The sequence below is a fragment of the Scophthalmus maximus genome, chromosome 15 (assembly GCF_022379125.1).
Source record: "Scophthalmus maximus strain ysfricsl-2021 chromosome 15, ASM2237912v1, whole genome shotgun sequence".
NCBI lineage: Eukaryota > Metazoa > Chordata > Actinopteri > Pleuronectiformes > Scophthalmidae > Scophthalmus > Scophthalmus maximus.
The window spans coordinates 21,549,959-21,576,614 of NC_061529.1; the positions used below are offsets into that span (position 1 = coordinate 21,549,959).

The 26,656-nt window shown below is 42.2% G+C and overlaps 2 protein-coding genes across 6 annotated transcripts in view; one reads left to right on the top strand and one right to left on the bottom strand.

Moving 5' to 3' along the window:
- syne3 (spectrin repeat containing, nuclear envelope family member 3) overlaps window positions 1–4,203 on the bottom strand; it is a 31,090-nt gene extending 26,887 nt beyond the window's left edge. Inside the window, exons 1-2 of one of the 4 annotated variants that reach the window (XM_047337511.1) lie at window positions 4,185–4,203; window positions 426–583 (exon numbers count right to left, since the gene is read on the bottom strand). In XM_047337511.1, the coding sequence (XP_047193467.1) occupies window positions 426–569 (144 nt within the window). In that variant the 5' untranslated portion in view covers window positions 570–583; window positions 4,185–4,203. The other 3 variants (XM_047337512.1, XM_047337510.1, XM_047337513.1) reach the window with 3 other exon arrangements.
- The window catches only part of dicer1 (dicer 1, ribonuclease type III), a 32,371-nt gene continuing 9,428 nt past the window's right edge, over window positions 3,714–26,656 (top strand). The window contains exons 1-24 of one of the 2 annotated variants that reach the window (XM_035609467.2): window positions 3,714–3,884; window positions 6,383–6,485; window positions 7,665–7,863; window positions 8,007–8,169; window positions 8,287–8,417; window positions 9,349–9,483; window positions 9,588–9,748; window positions 10,920–11,088; window positions 12,148–12,620; window positions 12,945–13,077; window positions 14,562–14,804; window positions 14,904–15,058; window positions 15,162–15,294; window positions 15,707–15,782; window positions 15,868–16,007; window positions 16,707–16,886; window positions 17,012–17,225; window positions 17,368–17,521; window positions 18,146–18,328; window positions 18,867–18,972; window positions 20,666–20,841; window positions 22,178–22,922; window positions 24,541–24,690; window positions 25,478–26,122. In XM_035609467.2, coding sequence (XP_035465360.1) covers window positions 7,750–7,863; window positions 8,007–8,169; window positions 8,287–8,417; window positions 9,349–9,483; window positions 9,588–9,748; window positions 10,920–11,088; window positions 12,148–12,620; window positions 12,945–13,077; window positions 14,562–14,804; window positions 14,904–15,058; window positions 15,162–15,294; window positions 15,707–15,782; window positions 15,868–16,007; window positions 16,707–16,886; window positions 17,012–17,225; window positions 17,368–17,521; window positions 18,146–18,328; window positions 18,867–18,972; window positions 20,666–20,841; window positions 22,178–22,922; window positions 24,541–24,690; window positions 25,478–26,122 — 4,779 coding nt within the window. In that variant the 5' untranslated portion in view covers window positions 3,714–3,884; window positions 6,383–6,485; window positions 7,665–7,749. Of the gene's footprint in view, window positions 3,885–6,382; window positions 6,486–7,664; window positions 7,864–8,006; window positions 8,170–8,286; window positions 8,418–9,348; window positions 9,484–9,587; window positions 9,749–10,919; window positions 11,089–12,147; window positions 12,621–12,944; window positions 13,078–14,561; window positions 14,805–14,903; window positions 15,059–15,161; window positions 15,295–15,706; window positions 15,783–15,867; window positions 16,008–16,706; window positions 16,887–17,011; window positions 17,226–17,367; window positions 17,522–18,145; window positions 18,329–18,866; window positions 18,973–20,665; window positions 20,842–22,177; window positions 22,923–24,540; window positions 24,691–25,477; window positions 26,123–26,656 lie in introns of those variants that run through there. The other variant, XM_035609470.2, reaches the window with a different exon arrangement.

A 26,656-nucleotide genomic window follows, 5' to 3' on the forward strand; every position in this document is an offset into this window, starting at 1 on the left:
GCTCATTTATTTATAATGACAAAGTAATTGAGGGACATTAAACAGAATACATGTATTTCTATCATTAGCTGTGTATCATTTGTATTTTTCATTGACTATCTCAACATGTTAACAATTTTTCCAATTTTTTTGTGCTCTATCGTTTAATTAAAGTCTCTACTTCAGATGCCATTAAAATATAACGATATCAAAGAAAATTTTTAATTCATTTAAAACAGATTATTTTTACTGTCTGCTCAGCAGACATAATATTTACGACCGGTCTTAGTGAGGCGAAGATGGCTTAGGCCTAGACGGCCCAAATTACGACTGACTTAGCTCAAGACCAGCTGGTGCAACCGGTCCCAGGGGTCCATTGACACAGTACTATAGTAGAAGCAGGGGGGTCAGAGGTGAAGGGTCGGACGGTAAGTTAAGTACCACACCTCTGTCTCCCTGAGTCGGGCCTCCAGGGCGTCGCGGGGCCCTTGGGTGTCGTCGTTGGCCTTCAGCCTCTCCTGGATGGCCCGCATCCAGGAGAGGGCCGCCTCCAGGCTCTCTGTGAAATCTTGCTGCTCCTGCTGCGTCATGATCAGTCGTGGGCCTGAAAAGGACAACAGCCATTAGACTCTGTATCCGCTGACATTTAACATCAAACGATAGCATCACCAATTTTTTTTAGGAGGGAAGCTTATTGACAACTTGTAAGAGAAAGCCCATATTACTAACTGGGATTATCAAGTTCTAAAATATGTGGCATTTATAAGGCAGGCATAGGCAATAAGGCATAAGGCAAGATGATACTGGTTGCATCATGAGAAATTTAGGATCCAGTGTTTTGGAACTTGCCCGTTACACGATAGACTCAAAGTCAGGATATCTTGAGGGTTACAAAAAAAAGGTCTAATTTCTATTCCCAGCTCTCTCGAATTGCAAAACGAAACTGCACAAATAATATCTCTTTGAATGATTCACACAAGGACAAGAGACATATTATAGAAAAACAAAAGAAAAGAACATCTCTCCGTAAGGATATATTTACTAAACAGAGTTTTGTAGGATGACAACCAGCGGTTGCACTTTTTGTGTTGTTTATGCAATTGCTGAAGGGCAAGCAAAGACACCGCCTTTGTTACTTCCAGTGGCCCAGTCCCCATAAGGATTGTGGGAAGAATCTCAGAAATCATGGGGATAGAGTTAATTAAAAAATCTGGCTACATGGAATTTTTGATATATTTCAGACTTTCCTTTAATCTTCAGTGCTGTACTGCCCGTAACTCCTTGACGTGCATACTATGACAGTACGGCGTTTTGAGAAAGGGTCACAAATAAAAGCCCCCTCCCTTGTCTTGTGTATTTTCAAGAATGCGGTTACTATGGGATTTTGCCAACAGTGTCGCATTGCTACATTGTGCACAAAACCACGCGCCCGCAAAGCGAGATGCAGCAGAGTGAGCTCAACTGACAGAGGCAGTCAGGAGTCTGCAGTAAAAAAGTATGGCAGCGGGGAGGAGTCCTGGCACTATGTGTTGGAGGGAAAAAAGAGACTGACACTGGGCCAGCAGCATGGGCCATTTCCTCGAAGTGACTCATTTCTCCCCACCACAAACATGGAAACATTGAGACCTCTCTCTATCCTCAACGGAAGCTGACAACAACAAAAAACTTGCTTTACACTTTAAAAAACTGTATCTTTTTTCTATAATCTATGTAATGCTGGCACTACATAGAGCTTGGCTGCAGTCGTGTTTCCCCTTATCAAATGCATTGTCCTGTCTGCACTGTGAATAGCAGTCAAGCGAGAATCGTCTTTTATGTTGAGTGTGATGCCCACTTGCAGAAGTTTTGAAGTTTAAAAAACATGTCTTCAAACTTTAGCTGTAACAAACTCAACATTCGTGTGGTGTTATGCCACATCTGTCAAATCTCCATGGAGACGATGGAGCCCACCTCTCGTCGGGGGGACAGCTCGTGCTCCACATTCCACAGACAGACAGTGGTACAGTGATCAGGCTGTGTCGGTAGCTCGCCGTGCTAAGTGCGGTTGCCGCGCTCGCTTGGGTTGGGTTGGGTTAGGGTTGGCTTAGTTCGGTCTCGCAGTACGCTCACTCGGTGGTGAAGGTCCAACGTTGGGACACACAAGGCGACGAGCCCCTGCGATCGACGGCGGACCCACGCAGCGCATGACATTACGGGGATCTAGCGCAGAGTCGGTGTGAGCACTGGGGGGCTGAGAGGAGTCCTCCGCGGTGAAACGGGCCTGTCGTCACGGCTAGCTGAACAGCGGCGCCGGTTCGTTGGTCAAATTGAGCTTTGTAAGAAATAAACAACCCACTCACGGCTTCGGGCTCTGCGGGCGAGGCGGCGGCTTGTGGCGTGTACGCTGTCCTGCTGTGTGGCGTAAAGTTATGGCACAGGAAGTGGAGTCGCGTCGAGGCCGCTGGGGGATTGAGTCAACTCACGGTGCCTTCAAGGACTCCTCGTAAAATTGCAAGACGACCCGAAAATACACCAGTGCTGCGGCTGAATTGTCGATTTTGCTTAGCAAGGTTCCTAAATCTTGAAGTCACCCGGAAGTATTCACATCTTGTATGCCATCATAAACAAGACAAATTGTCTAAAAGCAATGCATGTTTACAATGATGTACACAGACAGACAGGGAGACAACACATTAGATGAATCAAATTTAGCTTTTCACCTGTTTTTCAGCGAGCCCACTGTAGCTCTAGAAAACTCAATTTTCTAGTCTAGAAAATGGATAGATATGAAACTTTACCTCTGTTACTACAATAGGAACATCAGCTGATATTCATTTTGTTTACAGAATAAGTTTTAAATTGAGACATTTGAAATCTTTAAAGCTACAGTGTGTAATATTTAGTATTCACAGAAATTGAATTATATTCCATAACAATGTGTTCATATATGTATAATCACCTGCGGGATGATTATACATATTACAGCGCTGCGGGAAACCGGAAATGGAATTAGCGATACACCGGCATTCAGTGTCACCTGTCAGATGGTTGCAGTTTGCAACTTTACCACCAGATGCCACCAGAGAAGTACAAAAATTCTCTGATTTCAGATTCTTAAATGTGAATATGTTGTGGTGTCTTTGCTCCTCTATGACAGTAAACTAAATATCTTCGGTGTGAGGACAAACAAAACATCATCTTGGGGTTTTGGGAAACCAATCAACATTTCTCACAATTTTACGAAATTTTATGGATCAAACAACTAATCAATGAATTGAGAAAATAATCAGCAGATTAATCGATAATGAAAATAATTGTTAGTAGCAGCCCTATCTGAGTATAAATCGGGGGGTTTCTGGGTTTGTCATTGATTTTATTTCTAAACATTTCATTTAAATCTTCCCTAACTGGTGTCGTAACATATGCGATTTAATTTTTTTTACGAACCGTCAACTTGGGCAAGTACAGCTTCTAAATATTTGCGTTCATGCCCCAAAAACATTTAGGTGCACAATTTTAAGGGGCAGTGAGCGATTTTGGAGAGAGTTTGTCATTTTGGTTTTGTTTTCAATTTACAAGATTTTCTTTTGAAGCAATATTAGCAGTTTTTTTTACAAAACGTGTATTGGTTTAAAATCGCGCGCGGCCCCTTTAAAGAGGCCACTGACAGGCTCAAACACATTACAGCGGACCGGGATTCTCGTCCTGCGTACTAGACCGACGTGCCGTGAGTACGACCGGCAGTTACGTAATTTACGGCCGCTTTTTTGACGTAGCAGGGGCCCAGGCGAAAAGAAGTGGTCCCACCGTGGACGAGTAGCCACCGAATCGGAAAAGAGAGGGTGAACGGCAGCGAGGATATCCAACGGATGATTTCAAGCCATTTTTTTTTTTACCGAAGACGACCGACCGACAAACGAACACTGGTGAGATTCACTGCCGAATTGTGCGATTTGTCTTTCTCAAATAATCATGAACGTATTGGCCTTGTTAGCTACCAGCTAGTTAGCTAGTTAGCTAGCTAGCTAGCTAGCTAGCTAGCTAGCGGATGGTGCATGGTGGCTGCCAGTGCTCGCTCAGACGTTGTGTTGCATTGCACGCTGTGGTGTCGGGGTGAAGAAGCCACGTCTGTCTCCGTGTGGCTCCGTACATCACGCAGCCAGGACCCGGCTCATCGCTCTCGGTCGTACAGGCCCGTGGTCGGTTTAGATAGCTCGGCCGGTTACCTGGTTCCGAACAGGCGCGATCCCCCTGATGCACGATTCGCATGCCATGCTGGGTGAAGGTACCCCGATGAACACCGCAAGAGGGGCTCCAGTGCGGCGTCGCAAGTCTCGGGTCAGTCGCTAACGATACGTGGGAGAGCTGTGCACCTCGCTACTTCATTTCTTTCAGGTTCTCCTGTGCTAGCAAATAAAATGTATCATTAACGTTGTCCAAAAAATGAGCAAACGTCACGAATCACTGTCCTGTTGACTGTCCGGCCAGGGGCCAGGGGCCAGGGGACCTCGGACAGCTGCCTTGCCCCATAGAGTACAGTCGTTTAAATCGAAACACATTCATGTCTATTCATTTCGCCGACCAGCTGTGGATTTGTGTTGAATTGAACTGAGGGGGGTAGCTAACAAGCTAGCTCGTGTTGGTCTCTGCTGGTAACATCGATGGGCTCGTTCATACAGTACGTCCCTAGTCTTCACTTCAATGTACAGATCCCATTCACCCATTCACGCACACACATGCAGCCTGCCGTACGCTTACATGCAGCACATCGTCCATCACTAGCACAACCACTTATCACACTGCTGGCACAGCTGTCAGGGGACAGGGGCTGGAGCAGCCGTGAATCGAACCACGACCCTCCGATCGGTGGACGGCCAGCTCTCGTTTCTTGAGCCAGCTAAAGGCCAAAGGCTGGCCAGTGTCCAGCTACTCAGCGAAAGGGTTTACATTTCTATATGAGATCATGCTGACAGGGATTAAAGTAATCATAAATGAATAAATAACAAATACAAATATATCATCTGATGGAAAGGCGGTGTTTGGGGGACTGCATTGTTTCCTCTGTAGACGAGATGACTCCCTCTGACCCATGCCCAGTCCTCAGGTCCTTCTACAAACATCTCTCAGCTATATACTCGGTATTCCCTGGCATGAACACACATTCTGCACAAATATAGATGAGTATAAATCTGGAAGCCCGAATCAAGGGATCTGATTGGTTCATAGGCTATGACATCAAAGTAGTTTGTGAGCTATTGCTCAAGTATAATGACTGGAAGACATGAGCAGCCTAAAGACTTGAAAATCAGTGTGTGGCAGTCAATGTTGATATCGTGGCAGTAGGCTACAATTCAATCAATATGTTGGGAAACTCGAGGAAGAGTGGCAGTATTTTTTACACGTGAGCTGCTCGCTCGTGATGCGATCACCTGAGATGGATGATAACACCACGTTTGAACAGGGCTTTTAGTCAATTTTAAATGAAAGAACAAAGGCTTACGTCTTTTGTCAGGCGGCAGATAGCATCTCATACATTAGTCTGCCACTCTTGCTTTAGTGACATGTGTTGAGTCTGTGTGCTTTGTTGTTTCATGCTGTGCTGCTGCTGCTCTTACTGCCTAATGTTGCACGTGAACAGTATCCAGGTGGTGTCTGTTTTAATGCAGTGAACCGTTCTAGTGATGCACTGCTTTGAGTAGTGTTTTGACAACGCTGTCCGTTTGTTACTGGCTTTCAGAGTTGGATCAGATTACTTTGAAATGTTGGCAATTTTTATAATTGATAAACTAATCTATTGGATTAAAATCTGAATACTTTTGGATTACTTCAAATTTGAACATTGAAAATATTGCACTGTATGCAAACAAATTGACAGAACTAGGTCTGAACGATTGGGGAAAATATCTAATTGTGATTTTTCTGACTTGCGATTATAATTAAGCGCGTGGGCACACAAAAACAAACACACACACACACACACACACACACACACACACACACACACTGAAAGACAGTGAGATGTGCTGAAGAGGAGAAGGGGAGAGAGCAGTGAATGAACACATGGTGACGGTGCTCTCTCTCTGTTAGCAGTCTGAGGGAATAGTCGTGATCGCGGTGCCTACGTGAGACATTTGTCAAATCTCATCAGGACATAGGTAACAGAAGCAGACCGACTCTTTGACGATCAAACTAACTTTAATGTTTCAACTACGTGGCATATTCATGGTGGACAAATGACTGATGTAAATCCTTATTTATTTTTTTTGAAGTAATTCCAAATCACATTTATTACCATTTGCTACAACAGAAACACTTTTTTCCCCCATTTATTCCACTGTTATATACACTTCTTAGAAACTTCTGTTTGTCTGTGTTATATCTTAAATGCATGATTGTAACAATACTGTTGTTGTTGTTTTTTCAGATCTATTTCAATTCAAATGTGGGAGAGCATCAGAAGTTAAATCAAGATATTTTATCATGAAGCCCAGATTGTCTGTTTATCTTGAAAGTCACAATTACTATCTGTAAGTATGTTTCCTCAGAAATCACTTCACTTCATATTATACAGCCATACTTGCAAATCATCTTCCCTTTTTCACGTTTACTCTGAAGGTCTAGACTATATATTCTCGGTGACTGGGGCCCTGTTCAGACCATAACATCCGATTACAAGTGGACAGCTTTAAGTACAGGTGTTCAAGTACAATAAAGATATATTTTAGATCTGATCACTTGGACCACATTGACAGTTTCATAATGAACACAAAGTATTCTTGCACTTGTTTTATTTGTGGGCACATTATCAACACAGACATATTGATTTTCTTTCTATTTCAAATTAGAAAAAATCTAAAATTTTGAATCATAAAACTCCGTGCATTGATCGCTTAGCTCTCCTGGCTCTTCTCTGTCATTGTCATATGTCAAACTTGCCAAGGACAACATAATTTGGTTTTTGCCCCAAAAAACGCAGTTCTCAAACTTAACAAATGCCGGTGTCATGCTGAAAACAAACGGTGATATATTCAAAACGGGCTGTAAACTAGCTGCTCATGTGACTTTTTTATTTGTTTGACGCAGGCTGTTAAAGGTGACATATGCAAAAATCACCTTTACAGTGTTTGTGCACATATATGTGTGTATCTGTGTAGCCTGCCGGCCCACAAACTGTGAAAAAAGACCACCCAGTGAGCTGACTAAACCCTACAGCCTGGCTCTGATCAACTGGTTCAGATTTCTCTCCCACTGTGATGTCACAGTTGAACTCTTTTGAGGTAACCCCGCCTGCAATCTGAGAATCTCCACGTCTCTGGTTAAGGGGCGTTACATTTCCTACACGTTTTAAAAGCGGGTGTCCATTTAAAACAGACTGGGCCAACTGGCCAATAAGAGCACGCTGGGGTTTATCTGGAGCTGGGGCTAAATTAAATCCAGGTCTTTTAGACCGAGGGGTGAAAAGTGGAGCTGCAGGAATGGGCAGTATGAGAACACTGATGCCCCTTTCTCAACATGTAAACCTTTTCGAGTGGTAACCCTCATTAAAACTATAACCTGAATAGGAGCATAATATGCCTCCTTTAAAGCAGCAAAGGGGCAAGACACTCTCAAATCAGTTACTCGTGCCAGGTGTGCCTATTTTCACCCATGACATACTGGGTGGTGAGTTATCAGCTTAATCGATATGTCCTCGTTTCTCTTGCCAGTGAACTTGAAGAATGAGGATAACGAAATGAGATAAAGTGGACGATTGGAGGAGCCCAACCCCCTTTACCTCCACCTCCTGGAAGCATGGCTGGCTTACAACTTGTCACCCCTGCTACTTCACCCATGGGGCCTTTCTTTGGTCTGCCATGGCAGCAGGAGGCTATCCATGATAACATCTACACACCTAGGAAATATCAGGCAAGAAGGTTTCCATTCATGAGTGTATTTGCTAGCTGCTCAGTTTGTTACATAAAAGTAGACATCACAAGTTGATGTTTTCATCAATTAGTATTATTTTTTTTGTCTTCATCAGTTCACTGTCTGTAAACCTTTCTCCACAGGTAGAACTTCTCGAAGCAGCTCTTGAACATAATACTATTGTCTGCTTGAATACTGGCTCAGGGAAGACCTTTATTGCAGTACTTCTAACAAAAGAGCTCTCCCACCAAATCCGTGGACATTATCATGGAAACGCGAAGAGGACAGTTTTCCTGGTGAACACTGGTAATTGTACAGCGCCTGCTGTCGTCCTTGATGTGCCGCACACTTTTCCATGCGCATTGTTCTTGTTCTTTTCTTTTTTACAAGATATTTACTGTATGTCTGTTCTACTTTATCCAGTTTCATCTGTAGTTCAGCAAGCAGCCGCAGTCAGGACCCACTCTGACCTCCAGGTGGGAGAGTACACAGATATGGAGAAAATTTCAGCATGGACGGACCAACAGTGGAGTCAAGAGATAATCAAGAATCAGGTTTGCCTTTTTTTGCTTGCCTCAATACATTTTTTATTTTTTTTAAAGATTATTTTTTGGGGCTTTTTCCGCCTTTAATTTGACAGGACAGCTAGGGGAGAAAGGGGAGAGAGAGTGGGAAGACATGCAGGAAAACAGCACAGGTTGGATCCGAACCGTGGATCTCTGCGTCGAGGCATAAACCTCAAAGTATATGTGTGCCTGCTCTATCCACTCAGCCACCCCGGCCACCTGCCTTAATAATTTAATACTGGTGTGACACTCATGGTGGCACAAATTATCCCAGCTTTAAGAAGATGCCGAGGTGATTTTTCAACACAGTTGGCCATTTTTATTTAAACATACCTGGATTTGTGAAAATGCTTCATTGTCTCCTCCCACTTGCACCACAGTCAGGTGCACCAGGATGTAGCATCTATCCCTGGAATTAAGGTTCTCAGGACTCGTGTTTTGTGTCACACCCTCAATATCTGTGATGCGAAAATGTCCCGGGTTTCATCAAAGAGAAATGAGAAGTATTCACTGCAATCTTGGTTCATAAAAAGTAATTATGTACAGTATATTTATAAAGAACTGCAGAAGTCAATGTGGAGGTAAAGCGGGTCGATAAAGCGGGTCGTTAAAATTGGGTGGTAAAGAGAGCATGGCGGAGGAGTGTCCACAGGATTATAATCAATTCCACAAATTTCCCATTACCCATCACCCACCTAGTTATTACCATCATAGTTGGGTTGTATGCAAATTTAAGACTGGACAAAGCCTCAAAAAATGTTGCCTGTCTGTGATTTTCTGTTGTTTTGTTGTCAATAAAGCAATTAAAGTAAAGCATGTTGACTGAAAACACAACGTTCAACTGACTGTTGTCATGGTGTGACTACTGACAGTAATACTCTTTTTTACCATTTGTCATTCTCACCTTTGTCTCAAACAGGTGCTGGTCATGACTTGCCACGTATTCCTACATGTTCTGAGGCACAAGATTTTACTGTTGTCGAAAATCAACCTGGTGGTTTTTGATGATTGTCACCTGGCCATCACAGACCACCCGTACTGTGAGATAATGAAGGTGAGAATTGTCGTCTCAAAGGAAACAATTTCCTTCTTTTGCAGCGGTGACAAATAGTCGCACCATAAAATTGTGAGTGACCTAGCTTTCCTCTTTCTCTGCAGCTGTTTGAAGGCAGTTCGTGCAGTCCTCGCATTCTGGGTCTCACAGCTTCTATTCTGAATGGAAAATGTGACCCGTCAGAGCTGGAGCAGAAGATCCAGAATCTAGAGAACATCCTGAAGAGCAATGCTGAAACCGCTACTGACCTGGTGGTCCTGGACAGGTACAAAAAGCCAGTGTATATTCACCAAACACCATCATAACACTTGGTAGTTCCTCCCTTTGTTCTGAAAACGGCTTCTATTCTCCCTGTCATTTATTTCACAAAATGTCTCTCTGATATTTTGCTTTATGTTGACATGACAGTATCACATCATTTCTACAGATTTGTCAGATGCACATTCACTGAAACTTTAATGTTCATGCAACCAGTTCCTGACATGTATCTGTGTGGTTTTATACATTGCGCTCATGGATTCCATTTCTCTGTCACCGAACATGTTGCTGTCACTTGGTTTCCCTTCCATTTTAAGACTCAGGCAGTCTAAATATTTTTCTCATCATATTGGCGTTCATGTGAGACCACATCTTTTGTTTTTCTTTTCAGGACTAGAAAATTGTGTTAATTCATTATAACGGATTATTTTTGAATGGAGAGAGTGCCGGTGTAACTTTGCTATTTGACAGTTGCATTCTTTTTTATACGTAGTGTTATTATGATGCTAGACTAGCAGTGTTTTCAATTACATCTATAGGGAGTCTTTCCGGGTTAATCGTTCAAAAGGCAACAGTCACGTGTTTTTGCTGCCACGGAGGACAACATTTATGATGGTTGAAAACTAGTTCTTTGTCTCCCAATGTTTTGATTACAGAAAGGATCCAGAGACAAAAACACAGAAAATTAGCTCAAAAAGACTGAAGTGTGACAAATGTTCTCAGAGAAAATGATGCGAGCAGAATTGACTCAGTCATCTGACCAAAAGCAGCGAAATACAGGATGTAACGCTCACTTGGTGACCATGTCTGTCAAGCTTTTGTTCTTCCTTATGGTTCTATGATTGCTGTTTGTTCAATGACGTTAAAAGGAAATGTAACTGGGAATCAGCTATATATGTACTGTTTTGTTTTCTAGTGTTGGGTAGTTAGCCAGCAACACTGTGGTAAAGGTCAAATGTTTTCTATGCAAATATAGAGTTGGACATGTTTCTCTGAATTCAATGATGGACTGACCTGATCTGTTGATTTATTGGAATCCAAACATACCTGCCTGCTTATACTCATTTTGAATGGTCTGTGCTTTAACAGCGAACACTGAGTGTAGAGCTGAGAAACGTGTGAAAGTTGCACCACTCTTCTGAAGTCTGAGCTGTATGTGGTATGTCTGCCTGTTTCAGATATGCCTCTCAGCCAAGAGAAGTGGTGCTGGACTGCGGCCCGTACGTGGATAAGAGTGGTCTTTCCTCACATCTGCTGGAGGAGCTGGACGATGCTCTCCACTTCCTGAATGACTGTAACATATCTGCTGCCAGAGAGGACCGAGATCCTACATTCATCTCCAAACAGGTCAGAGGAATATACCGTAATGTTCTGACTGTCTTGTCTGTGGACAGACAAAAGTTTTTGTGTGGTTGAGATAAAAAATGAAGGCTGAGTGTTGTTGTGCCTCAAGTCACCTAGAGCATCGGTTTTGTTGGTCTGTATATGTGTAACAGCTTATCAGTTATGGTAATCTAAATTATTAATATTATAAATATTAAATAATAATTGATATTTAATTAATTAATATTAAGGCTACCCCAGAGCACCATCCATCGGCAAAAGGCAGATGATAGCCAATTCACTGACTCAGTCTCATTAAGCATCAATTTGAAACACTGATTATTAATTAAATTAACAACTATGACCAAAATCATGAAATTGGTAGTTAGCAAAGGTTGAAGGATTTGGTATTCTACCAGTATTCTACCTTTGCTATCTTTATTTAAAAGATTTTCAGATTTTTCATGCAGATCGCGGGAAAGTTTGTTATTTTTTATTATGTATTCATCCGCTGGTTATTTTCTCCATAAATCGATTGATTGTTTGGTTTATAATATTTCAGAAAATAGTGAGAAATGCCGTCACGAGTGCTCTAAAGTAACAATTATCAAAAAAAGTTGCCAAATCACTGCAGGTGCGGGATATAAGTCAGACCGATCCTGTCTGATTTATTTATATTTGGTTCATATTTTTTATTTTTCTTTGTTACTTTTTAGCATCCCACCACATTTTGCCTTAATGCAAGCATTCTGCATAGTTATGAGGAAGCAGTGAATTCTAACAGACAGTCTCTGCTGTCTTACTGTGTGAATCCTGGAGTTGCAGCAAATCGGAGGAAAATCTGAGTGAAATCGGAGCTTGCAAATCGGCACTTGATTGCTATGTGTGAACTACCATTGACGCAATTAAAGTTACTTGCTGACGTCTGCCAGATATCTATTAGCCAGATATCTATCAACTAAGTCGGGGGACCTATCTCCTGTAGTGAGTGTGATGTGACAGGCAGTGAGTGCGTCAACGACTGAAAGCCTACGATTACAAGACTGATTAAACCCGCTGTCTAAACTGTCCTTTCCTGTCCAGGTCCTGGGTGACTGTCGGGCTGTGCTGCAGGTGCTGGGGCCCTGGTGTGCAGATAAGGCAGCGGGTATCATGGTTCGGGAGCTCCAGAAGTATATCAAACACGAGCAGGAAGAGCTCAGCCGTAAGTTCCTGCTCTTCACTGACACCATCCTGCGCAAAGTGCATGCCCTCTGCGAGGAGCACTTCTCCCCTGCCTCACTGGACCTCAAGTTTGTCACCCCTAAGGTCCTCCGGCTGCTTGAGATCCTGCACGAGTACAAGCCCTTTGAGCGGCAGCAGTTTGAGAGTGTTGAGTGGTACAACAACCGCAACCAGGACAACTATGTGTCCTGGAGTGATTCGGAGGATGAAGATGAGGACGAGGAGGTGGAGGCCAAAGAGAGGCCTGAAGCCAACTTTCCCTCACCTTTCACAAACATCCTGTGCGGGATCATCTTTGTGGAGAGACGTTACACAGCTGTTGTCCTCAATCGGTAGGGTTATGTCTTCACTGCTCTGTGCTGGTGTGAGAGCTGTACTTTCAGGTTTCTTAATTCATTTCCACAACTTCCAACCAATTGTATCGACCCGTCTTTGTTTTTTATGTACCACAATAATCCCCAACTCATTTTTATTTCTAATAAAATGAAATCATTTCTAATAACTCAGTTTAGGCACTTTTACATTGTAAGGTTTGTATGATACTCCACGTTTTCCATACATAGTAACTGTGTTTCCAGGAAAGTTCCACTGTATCATATAGAAATGATCATGTCCCTGATGTGTTAGCACTGACACACTGCTATGTTCTTCCTCAGTCTTATCAAAGAGGCGGGAAAGCAGGACCCAGACCTGGCTTACATCAGCAGCAACTTCATCACCGGCCACAGCATCGGCAAAAACCAGCCACGGAACAAACAAATGGAGGTGGAGTTCAGGAAACAAGAGGAGGTACGCGTTCCACGTTCGTGTGTCTCACACACCACTGTTCTGAATTTTGTTGGTGAGGTCCTTCTCTTGTGTTTTATTCATCGAGAGAAACTGTTTAAAGGGGGCAGTAAGCGGTTCTAAACACGCTTAGTAAAAAATCTGTAAAAATCAACAAATTTTTCTTCACAGTGTGCTAGCAGTCTCTTCTGTGTGCCGGGAAAAATCGACTAGTAAATGAATCACCAACTATTTTTGATAAACGATTGATCAGTTCAAGTAGTTTTAAGAAAAAAAAAAGGCAAAATTCTCTGATCCCAGCTTCTTAAATGTGAATATTTTTTGGTTTCTTTGCTCCTTTATGACAGTAAAGTAAATATCGTTGGTGTGTGGAAAAAACAAAACATCATCTTGGGAAACACGATCAACATTTTATGATATTATGGACCAAACAACAAATTGAGTGATAGAAAAAATAATCGACAAATTACTCGAGTTGCAGCCCCATTTGCACACAGTCATACAGCGCTGCTATTTACCGCACTTTTATTCCTATCACATTCATACACAGCCAGAAGGGCCGTCAGGCAATTCAGGGTTTAGTGTCTTGCCCAAGGACACATTGGCATGCGGACTGGGGGAAGCCGGGATCAAACCATCACCCTTCGGGTTAGAAGGATGAAGACTGACTCTGCCTCCTGAGCCACAGATGCCCCAACAGTAGCAGTAAAATCACAACAACACAGAGAGAAACAAGCTTTCTCCAAAATCAATAACTGCCCCTTTAAGTAACTGCTGACCTTTAGAATTTTTATTGATTAGCTGTAATCTAATTATAACTTGGATACTTAACAGCATTAAACAGGCTGTGAAGCTGAAGACTGCTAACCTCACTGGCTATAATGTCAACTGTTAACCTCATTCACTTAAATTCTGTCAGCTGAGCAGACAACATAAATAAGTGCAGCTGTTGTCTAATTGATATGCTCACACTCTGCATGTCAGTGTACATTTTGGTCATAGATGTTTTATAGATGTTTTAAAATCTAATGGAATGGGTTGTATCTTTTCCTGTTTAAATTTTTTTTTCTACATAAAATAATTAAGTCACTTACAAGCAGTTTTGTCATTTTTTACTGCATCTGTCCAACTAAACAGCCGTTTATTTATCTTAATAAATGTGGACCAAACTGAATAATTGTTCTACAGTACACAAGGTAGGTCTACTTGAAAGTTGACATTTCTCTGATGAGTCTGAAGCCTGGAGGACCTTGACATCTGGTTGTATTAACGGAGTTACTATGGGGACACAAGCCTAAAGGACAATTTTAATTAAATTGTCTCCAATTCAAGACTCAGAGGTGGGTTTGAAATACGAGCCAGTGACCAATCGGCACTGACCAATGGAAGAACAAAAGGAGGTTGCTCTAGGGGATGCAAACCAACAATTTTCTGCATCAGCACTCCCATGAATGTGAACTAAACAGCCCCCTCTCTTTCTCCCACAGGTTCTCCGCAAGTTCCGGGCCCATGAAACCAACCTCCTTATTGCCACCAGCATCGTGGAGGAAGGCGTGGATATTCCAAAGTGTAACCTGGTGGTGCGATTTGACCTGCCCACAGAGTACAGGTCCTATGTCCAGTCAAAAGGCAGAGCTCGAGCTCCCGTCTCCAACTACGTCATGCTGGCCAACAGTGACAGGACCAAAACCTTCGAGGAAGATCTCACTACGTACAAGGCCATAGAGAAGGTAAACTTTTCTCTTTGTACAATTTGATTTTAATTTTGTGTAGTGAAAAGCATAGCAGAACGAGGAAATTATGATAATAATTGTTTTACTTTTGAACAGATCCTGAGGAACAAGTGTTCCAAGTCAGTGGAGATGAGTGAGTTAGAAGTGGAGCAGGTTCTAGATGATGACAACATCCTTCCACCCTACGTGCTCCGATCTGAGGATGGAGGTCCCCGGGTCACCATCAACACAGCTATTGGACACATTAACAGGTATGGTGATGTTTTTTCGAACTCTTTAATCCTCAGTTGAAAAAAAACTGCCATGAGCAAACTATAAGCTGTTTTTTGTTTTTTTTCTTTCTCTGATGCTCAGGTATTGTGCTCGGCTTCCCAGCGACCCATTCACCCACTTGGCACCCAAATGTAAAACTTTGGAGGTGCAGGATGGACGCTTACAGTCCACACTCTACTTACCCATCAACTCCCCTCTGCGAGTCCCTGTTAAGGTGAGGAATAATTTCTACAGTTAAAGAATTTTAGTAACATTTTGTGTGCCCTGAATGTTCATAATTCCGAGCCACATTTCAACAGTTATATTCCAATTGTGGAAGCGTACATGAACAGACGCGCAGTTTGTGTTACACTCCACCATGAGGACATGTTCCATACATGCGCAGTCGATCCAAGCATGTGTACTACGAATCAAATCAAAATATGTATACAGGCAAATTCTTGCCTGTGTCTGTCCTGGTCGCAGCCTATCAATGAAGCCTCCATTGACACAGTCTTGCTTGCTCACACAAGCGACTTGCAGTCCTGCGATGAGTCTGAAACCACACTCTGTCCTCAAATGTATTAACAATGATTCATTGTTACTTAAGGTTCATTCATGTCAAGAAGTTGTCATTGTCTTGACAGGGTCCGATAATGACTTGTGCCCGACTGGCAGAGAAAGCTGTTGCACTAGAATGCTGTGAGAAACTCCACAAAATAGGTAAAACCAAAACTGAGATTTTGTGAATGCAGAACTTTTCTCAACATCTATTTGAGCTTGTTTGTGTTGCTTCCCTTCTTCCCAGGTGAGCTGGACGATCACCTGATGCCAGTGGGGAAGGAGACGGTCAAATACGAGGAGGAGCTTGATCTCCATGATGAGGAGGAGACAAGTGTCCCAGGCCGGCCTGGTTCCACCAAGAGGAGGCAGTGCTACCCTAAAGCCGTAAACAATTAATTCTGCTAAAGTCTTATTCGCTGCAATTTAAGTCTTCCTACTCTCGCTTGATGCTGATAATCAGGAAGTCAGGAGCTTTTGTATTGACAAATCAGGGCAAAACCAATATTTTTAGAACATATTCCTCTGGTTTGTTTCTTTCGACAAGTCCTGAAATACTTTTCACTGCCAGTTACACACTGACTTTATGAAAAAAGGCTACGTTATGAGAAGAATACAAATTTCTACTGCTGATACAGTCAGGTCAATAAGTGTTTGGACAGTGACACAATTTTTTTTTAATTTTGCCTCTAAACACAAGCACAGTGGATTTGAACTGAAACACAAGACGTAGTCGCGGTGCAGACTTTAAGCTTTAATTCAAGGGGTTTAACAGAAATATTGTGTCAAACTGTGAGGAATAATTGGACAAATTAACATATTTATAAATGTACGGGTTGTTTTTAATGTTTTGGGTGAATATATAATATCTTTGTCACAAAAGGTCTTGGGTTGCTTTCACAGTATTTCTGGGTCATTATCCAGCTGTGAAGTGGCTGAAGTGCCATCCTATCAGTTTTGCAGCATTTGGCTGAACCTAGGAAGAAAGTGTGGCCCTATATACGTGTTATCTGACCTAATATTATACAGTGGCTTTTGAGTTTACTTAATTTTTTACCTTCACCTATCACCTTCTCTCTTCTCCAGATACCAGAGTGTCTGAGGGACAGTTACGCCGTACCAGAGCAGACCTACTATCTGTATGTGATTGGGATGGTCCTCACCACCCCTCTCCCGGATGAACTCAACTTCCGCAGAAGGAAGCTATACCCACCGGAGGACACCACCAGGTCCTTTGGCATTCTCACTGCCAAACCCATACCCAGAGTATGTTGCCTTCTTCTGCTCTCTTAGACTCTGTTATTTTATTTAATATCTAGTCAAAGACATGGCTCCAGAACTTTCCAGAATCATCGGTCATGGATGGTAACTGATGCTTTTTTTCTGTCCAGATCCCCTACTTCCCGGTATACACTCGCTCGGGTGAGGTGACGATCTCCATCGAGCTGCAGAAGTCTGGTTTCACACTCACTGCCACCCAGCTCGACCTCATCACCCGCCTTCACCAGTACATCTTTTCCCACATCCTCCGCCTGGAGAAACCTGCACTGGAGTTCAAACCCACACAGGCTGACTCGGCATACTGCGTTCTACCTCTGAATGTCGGTGAGTCCATCTTCACTTAATCAAACCTGGAAGATTATTTTTCCAGATATTGGTATGGTGGAAAGGCTTCACCTTATCTGTTTATTACTGATAACTTTCCTCCCATTTCCTCTCTGTTCTGGCTCATCGCTTCTTTTCTTAGTCGGGGACTCCAACACACTCGATATGGACTTTAAGTTCATGGAGGACATTGAGAAGTCTGAGGCCCGCACTGGCATTCCTACCACTCAGTACACCAAGCAGAACCCCTTCACTTTCAAGTTGGAGGACTACCAGGATGCCGTGATCATTCCAAGGTACCACTTGTACACATACACACAACATATGACTGGGGCTCATTTTGTTAAGAGAAACTATTTTTGGCCTAGTGGTAAGCGCGTTGGTCTCCCATACCCGAGGGTGTAGGTTTGAGACCCTGGTCCTGACGTAACCGAACATTACAAGAGGAGGATTCATTGCAGGAATGTTCTACACGGTCCTTTTCGGTTTTGATGATTTCTCTTGACTAGTTGACTCATATTGCAAGAGTTAGTTCGCATTGGGATTTACTCGTGTTGCATCTCTCCAGACTTAATAGTTAAAATAATATGGATGATACCTTACTTCAGAGCGGATAGCTGACGTTTGACCAAAATACATAAATTAGACTAAAATGTTTCTGGTTTTCTTTGACAACGAAGAGAAAAAATGTCCTTAGTTTTAGTCGACTAAAACTGAACTAAAATTTAAATGGGTGAGATTGACCAAATATGACTAATCTTACACTAAATCTTAAAATGGCTGACAAAATGAACATATGACAATCTTACTGTTGCGTTGATTGAGAAGTGGGGTTTTATCACATATTGTAAGAGCTGTCGTAAGGTGTGTAAAATGTATCTGTTTAAGCTTAATAATAACTTCTACTGTTCTTTTCCCAGGTATCGTAACTTTGACCAGCCTCATCGCTTCTATGTCGCTGATGTGTATACAGACCTGACGCCGCTCAGCAAGTTTCCGTCACCAGAGTATGAGACTTTTGCTGAGTACTACAAGACCAAGTACAACCTGGACCTGTCCAACCTAAACCAGCCGCTCCTGGACGTAGACCATACTTCCTCCAGGTCAGCAGCACAGGGACAATGACTGTTGAATGTAGCTGTAAACTGCTCTCAACCTTCTATCAATGGGTTGTGATGGATTAACTGATTTTGGAAAGCACAAGCTTAATTCTTTCTCTTCTTTTTTTTTTCTTTTTCTTTTTTTCTTTCAACTTTCCTGAGTTTCAAATGTGTTCACAGGTCTTGTATTTAATCTTCGTCTGCTTCCAGTGTAATATACCTGAATCTCTGATTGAACTGTCAGTCGTCAAGTTGCAATGTGGGTTATGTTGGGGTCAGGTTGTCTAGGTCGTCCTAGTCATAGTGAGTTTAACTTGTATTCTAAAAGAGATACACTAAATTAGCGGAGTACTCATTTAAAGAGCTATTTTGAATATTTTGAACCAGTGCTTTGTCCTTGCAGTCTTGGTGTAATTAGCATCAGCCAAATTTTAAAGCAATGTTTCCAGAAATCCCAGAACTTATACAATTACTTGTATAATTCCTCTGTTTCGGACATGTTTTTGAACAGGGATAAAATTGGAGCTCTTCTTGTTTTCAGACTGAACCTGTTGACCCCTCGGCACCTGAACCAGAAGGGGAAAGCCCTGCCGCTCAGCAGTGCAGAGAAGAGGAAGGCCAAGTGGGAAAGTCTTCAGAATAAACAGGTAATACCACAATAAATTAAGACGTTGAAGGAAGTTGTATGTTCACGTGAACATCATGTTAACATAGACACGGATCACAGTCATGGCTAATGGACGAGAGCAAGAACTGGAGAAGCCACCCACATCATTTAAGTCTATGCACGCAACGGGGAGAAGCTTGGCTAAACGCCCAAAACAACCATTTTCACCTAAACGAAACATGATTCCAACACCAAAGAACTAAATCAGCATGTTGCAAAAACATGCTAACTGTACAAAAACACAAAAGCCGAGATGACGATCATGATACTTAATGCTAACACCATAAACTACATGGAATATGAGAGACGAGACTCCGCAAATTTCAGCAATGTATTTCATATCTTTCTACGACCAAACCTCACTGAACCAGCAGCTAAAGAAGAGCAAAGAAAAGTTCACACCAAACGACAACATACATAAATGATGTCTTACCTTTGATGGTTATAACAAGAAGTTGTATTTAAGTCCAAAATTCCGCTACTTTTATCTAGTACAATGAGTCTTTGTTACTTCAAGATGATTCCTGACACTTTTGTTCGTACATTTGGCCAAATGGTGTTGTTGACATGGACTTGGAGGCTGTCCATTGATTCTATTGCCTCTGACAATGATAGGTTTCCATCATGCAAATTGACCCATGGGCTGCCGAGATATCGCCCTGTGTATCTTGTGTTGTGTCACCGGCAGCTCGTGCCGCATTCCGAAAGTGTTTACAAGTAGGGCTGAACGATTTGGGGAAAGTATCGAATCGCGATTTATTTTAACAGATATTGCGATTTGATTTGCGATTTTAATTAGCGCGCGCACACACTGACAGAGCGAGATGTGTTGAAGGGGGGAAGCTCTCTCTCTGTTAGCAGTCTGTCTCTTTAACGAGGGAATAGTCGTGGTGTTCGTCACCACACGTTGCCACTTAAGACATTTTCATACGGAGTAACAGTCTCAATTAATCGATTATAAAAAATATTCGTTAGTTGCAGCCCTAAATACAATCAATACTTGGAAAGAAGTTGATAATATCTTCATTTTAATAATTTTATGTTGTAGCCTATAATTCTAAAATTGTTTAAATTCCTTTTCCCCCTCATCAATCTACACTCAGGACCCCATAGCGATGAAATGAAAACAGAATTTTAGAGAGTTGTTAAAAAGAAAAAACAGAAATTCATAAGTGACATAATATTCAGACCACTTACTCAGTACTTAGCTGAAGCACCTTTTGCAGTTATAACAGCCTCAAGTCACTTCCAGCAACAGTCCAGGTTGACTTGGTTGTACCAACAGTTGGCTTGTGGAAACTTTAAATGCAGTCAAAAAATGTTTCGCTTTCCCTAGATCTTGGTCAACACTGTCTCTGACGCAGCTCCATCTCATGTCTTGTTTTTTGCTCTGTCAGCTGTAAGAAATGATATAGACGTGTGTGTGTGATGTCCTATCAGTTGAATTTACCAGAGGTGGACTCACACCAAGGTGTAGAAACATGTCAGAGATGGTCAAGAGAAATGGGAGGAACCTAACCTTAACTTCTTGTATCATAGCAAAGTGTCTCAAAATGTATGTGAACATGATATTTCAGTTTTCCTTTCCAATAAGTTTGTGTCTGTGAGTGTAAACTTCACTGCAGAAAATAGTTTCTCTCTCTACAATCTAATAGTAATGTTGTGTTTGTCAGATCCTGGTTCCAGAACTGTGTGCAATCCACCCCATCCCTGCTTCCCTGTGGAGGAAAGCAGTGTGTCTGCCCAGCATCCTCTACCGCCTCCACTGCCTCCTGACCGCTGAGGAGCTCAGAGCCCAGACTGCCAGTGAAGCTGGAGTGGGAGCCCAGACCCTCCCCCCTGACTTCAGGTGCCTGCTACACACTCTGCACAATACATGAGTTCATTGTTTATTATAAATGTGAGGTTTCCACGAACCGGGACCCAAATGCAGAGTCCAGGAATGAAGTTTGGTTTAATAATTAAAAAAAATAAATATGAATGGACTTAGTCTTTGGACCAAACAAAAGCAAGTCTAACTCCGGTAACCCACAGGGAGCAAACTGAGCCAAACACAAATCCAAACGGGAACGCAAGAAATTACGGGGTAGAATAATAATAAACAAACCAACACCCACAAAGAAAAAAACAAGTCTTTGAGAGTCCTTGGGGCAGAATCACGACAATAGATTCATTAATTTCAGTTATTCCAATATTGTGTGACAGGTTGTCTTTAGTTTAAGGGGTGCCAGCCAGGTACGTTCCTGACATTTATGATTTAATATATATATATATATATATATATATATATATATATATATACCCTTACACTGAACAGCTAGTACCAGCAAAAACAACAATATACCACAGCAACAATCAACAACACAATAATCCACAAAAAAAGAGAACAAAAAATTTAAAAATGTTCCAACTCAAAATTCCACTTGGGGTTTTCTCTCAGTTCAGTTAATTGTAGTTCAGTTTAATTCGACCACCAGCTTTAAAACTGCAATTTAATTCAAATGGGTTTATGACTTCGAATTCTTGCATCTTACATGAATCCATCAAGACAATATACATAAGTCAACTGCTAAATCCTTAGGATTCATAATTGATCAATTAATAACTTTTTCTATGTTCCTACATGCTGTATCCAATATGGCATAACATCCAAGTACAAATATATATTTTTCACCAACTTTTACTTGAAACTAATTATGATGGCTCGATAAATTTCCTTTCTCTGCATCAAAGCAGCAAAGTCACAGTAGAAACACTGGAACAAAGGACCTTTTAATGCACTGGCCCAGTGGCCTGTATGGATGTGTGAGACAAATTGCCAGGTCAGTACATAATTAGGTGCCCTATTGTTTTGTTCTAATTTTTCCACTGGAGAAATAACTCCACCCACAAAATTCCAAGCCCTACTAACGGAGCCAAGATGCCAGTGAGCAAGATGAGGCAAAGGGCCCTAAACACAGTTCTACAATGAAGCAACGGTGTAAAATACAGTTCGAGACCTTTTTGTTTTTATGATTTTGGTTCAGTATGACAATGTGGCAGGATAAATAAAACTTTGGCGGAAATCACGGTCTAAATAATGAATGGGAAACACTGCTTCTCAAGTATTTCCATGGTCTCTTAATGTGTGCGTGTAGGCCTTTCTCAACATTGTAATGTGTCGATTGTCTGTTGGTATATTGCAGGTATTCAAACCTGGACTTTGGCTGGAAGAGATCCATTGACAGCAAAACATTCATTTCCTGTCCCGAGTCCTGCAGTGACGATGACGATGATCACTGTGAGCACCAACAGACTTTAGCCCCCGACCCCAGTTGCCCAACACCACCCAGCATTCCCCACTCTTCTCTGCCTGAGCAGCGGCCCCCTGCAGCCCCCGAGTCTGGAAACACCACCTGCACTAGGAACCTAACAAATGGGACTGCCCTTGTCACAGACTGCAATGACAGCTGCCACCAAGACAATTGCCAATGCTCCCAGCCCAGCTCGCCTGGGCAGCAGAGCCCTGAATCAATAAAAACCTCTACCTCAGTCCCAGTGCAGCCCTCACACAGCTTGAAGAAGTCCAGCTCCTGTCCTCCACAGCCCAGTGGAGGATGTACACCTGGGAGGACTTCGGACCACACAAATAAAGCTACCTCAGTCTGCAGCCAGGTAACCACGGGACCCAACGTTGCCACAGCACCTTCTCCTGACCTTGGCGCTTCCCCCCAGCACAGAGACCAGACAGGGAACTCCTCCAAATGTCTGGGGCCCAACCCGGGCCTTATCCTGCAGGCCTTGACCCTATCCAACGCAAGTGACGGCTTCAACCTGGAGCGGCTGGAGATGCTGGGCGACTCTTTCCTTAAGCATGCCATCACCACATACCTGTTCTGTACTTATCCTGACGCTCACGAAGGAAGACTCAGTTATATGCGCAGCAAGAAGGTGAGACTTAATGACTCGACGATGGTCGCATGTGGAAATGATCATTGCTGGCGGGGACAATTTGAAGACGCCTAGTTGTGATCCTATGCTTTAGCTGCTGAAATATACTGATTTTGGGTTATTCAAGACTCTCAGTAGGTGATTACATTAGTGAATGAAAATGTTCCCACAAATAAGATATTTCTAATGAATTTCTCTTAGTTTTTCTCGAGGTTGTACTTGAAAACGTGTACCCTCATCAGCAGATTAGTTTGTTCAGTTGTCATGGAGAAGAATTCTTCTCATCACATGGCCTATATATCACGTTTTACATTATTGTCGCTGTTGCTAATGCCGTATATTACAGCTACTGTAACGTCAGTTTCCTACATTGAAGGTCATTATTTTTACAAAAGTTATCAAAAGAATGTAAAGAAAGTTATGCTGGGAAGTTATGTTAAAAGGAATTACTTAGGTTAGTCAAGTGATGAAGACAAAACATTATTAATAATAATACTACTACTAATAATAATAATAATCATTATTATTAATAATGATTATTATTAGATAAACGGTAAATAATAGAGTAAACTGTTGTATTATAAATGTTTTTTGAGGTTGAGAGGAATGTCCTTGACAGAGCTGCTAAAATCAAATTCCCTCTTTCAACAGTATGACCTTTCCCATCTTGTGGGACAGATTTTCCTACCTGCCTGTCCCTGCCCTTTCATGATAATTTTATATAATCATACTTTGTTTAAAGTTACTTTTTTTTCTTTTGTCTTCACACTATTGTCGGCAACAACGCTGCTCCTGTCATATCAGGTGGGGAAGCCCAGGTGTTAGATGTTTCTATGGTCCTCTGGTAGTCTGCAACCCAAAAATTCCTAACCTTATGATTAGATTGTGCTCTACTTTTACTGTTTTCTCACTTCAAGAGCAAATTAGTAGTAAGGAATATGATGAATATGATATCCCCTGAGCAGCCAGGCAGATGGTGCAGGGCCAGAACACCCAGATTGTATCACTGGTATAGAAAAATTGAATGTGAAAACAATTTCCAGTCTAAAATATGTCATCTTATTTTCTCCACAACCATCTGGTGACCCCAGAAATGATCTTGCCAACTGGGCAGGAGAACAGGGGTCGGGACTTCCGGTTTGAGGATCATTTGTTTAGATATTTTTTCTATCAGACAAAAATCCCGTAGGAGAAGAGCAGTGACTTTCACGCACGACAACCAGGAGGCTTGTATTACAAGTTCGAGTGATTCACAATAGTACTCGTTGCAATAATTTTGGGGACAATATACTGTTGAACAAAAAGTAGTAATCGTACCATTCATAAAGACCATCAACCACTAAGCAGATGGGCTATTTTTGAGATAAGTGGCTCCTAGAAAAGGCAAAGTATTAAAGCGTAAAGTATTGATCACCTGCGTTCTGGCAGTCTGATATAAAATCACTGCAATTATCTCAATCTGTAAGAAGAAAGAAGATGGACAAATAGAGGCATATCTGTTCTGTGTGACATGAGTAACGGGTAAACTCCTGTGTAGACACGCTTTAATGGTTCATCTTGTTATCGAGGATGGGATATAAAGATGTTAACTGGTCAATTTGGTCTGCCCGTTGTCCAGGTGAGCAACTGTAACCTCTATCGTCTTGGGAAGAAGAAGGGCCTCCCCAGCAGGATGGTGGTGTCCATCTTTGACCCCCCTGTTAATTGGCTGCCTCCCGGCTACGTGGTCAACCAGGACAAAAACTGCACTGACAAACAGGATTTCGAGGTCAGTAGACTTCATTCATACCGTACTTCACTTTGTTCATCGCCTCTTTTCGTCTCTACTGTGTTACTAAATTAGCATGTGCTGAATTTGTAGAGCTGCCGAATTAGGACACGTGTCTGTCCTTAATTTGCAGTTGGTATGAGGTAGACCTAGATTTAGAAAATGTTTCCTGAACGGCTACACAGAATAGTTTTTGTTCATTAATTGATCCATTGATTTCTGTCATGGACGATGTGAGTGTAATGTTGATGTCAGACCGCTAGAGGGAAGGCTTTTCCCTCTACTGGCAACACATGTTTATGACAGTGATGCTGATCTCTACTGTCTACATTGAAATACGATATGAAAGACCCTGCTACAAGCTCAGACATTACATTTATAATATTCATAACACTTCAGAAAGTGGATTATTAATAATAATAATAATAATAATAATATCTTATTGAATTTATAAAGCACTTTTCAGATACCCAAAGTGCTCGAATTATTGAGATTGTCTTTGTTCAGAGCTGTGCGCAAAGACACAAATACTATTTGTATTTTTTGGGGGGTTATGCATGATGGGCACACTGTGTTTCCACACAAGAAAAGAATATTCATCACCTTTTTTCCTGTTGTCTATACTTCTTCATTATTGTAATGATCATAAGCCTTGTTTTTGAGTCACGTCAACCACATTATGGAGAACTTATGTTGGGGTCCATTGTAATTAGATTGATGTTGATGGAGATCTAGTTTTCTTTTCACTCAAACTCTGCTTTCCTTTGTGTTTGTGTCCATCGTCCAGGAAAAAGAAGATCTCCTGGCCAATGGGGAACCTGGGAATGACTATGATGAAGAAGAAGATGATGAGGAAGAGGGTGAGGAGGTGGAGGAGGACGGTGAGGTGATGCTGAAGGTGGAGCCAAAGGATGAGGTCAACATGGAGGACGATTTGGAATACTACAAGGAGCACATTAAGTTTATTGACAACATGTTGTTGGGGTCTGGTGCATTCGCAAAGAAGATCTCTCTGAGTGTTTTCCCTCCCTCTCCCGCCCCGGCCTCTGCTTCCACACCTGCCATGGAGTCACCTAATCAATGGAAGGCCCCCAAGAAGCCCCTCCAACCCACCGCGACCCACTATCCCCCAGAGCCGGCATCCAGTGGACCCTCAGCCGAAGAGTTTGACTACAGCTCGTGGGATGCCATGTGCTACCTGGACCCCAGCAAGGCCGGGGAGGAGGACGACTTTGTTGTCGGTTTTTGGAATCCGTCGGAGGAGAGCTGCGGAGTTGAGCTCGGCAAGCAGTCAATCTCCTACGACCTGCACACTGAGCAGTGCATCGCAGACAAGAGCATCGCCGACTGTGTGGAGGCCCTGCTCGGCTGCTACCTCACCAGCTGTGGAGAGAGAGCCGCCCAGATGTTCCTCTGCTCCTTGGGCCTCAAGGTGAGCTCTGCCATCTCACACTGTCAATATTGCATGAATCAGCAATGATGCATCCGTTTCTTAAAATGGGTGAAAAAAATTAAATAGAAAAAAACACAATAAATGCTTAGAGAAACAGATGAACATGATGAACAAAATGAGTAATTACTGCTGCTGCCAGTTATTGAGATGTATTTATTGTAAAAGTGCTATAGGGAAAGTAATGATTGAGATGATTAGTGGGTTTTTTGCAGTGCTGCTATTCAATCAATTTGTTCCACACAAAAATATATGAGGATATTATATGCCATTTTGTCAATGGGTCAGTTTTAAATATCGGTGGGAAGCCACAGGGAGCTATTTGATTCACAGCTGTAGGTGAAAGCAACGTGAGATCCAAGTAAACAATGTCTTTAAATGTGCTTTCAAGTGGTTTAAGTCAATTGTGGTGTTTTTTTTCCTTTTTTACGGAGATGTTCAGATTGGGGCTGCAACTAACGATTACTGTCATTATCGATTAATCTGTCGTTCATTTTCCAGATTAATCGATTAGTT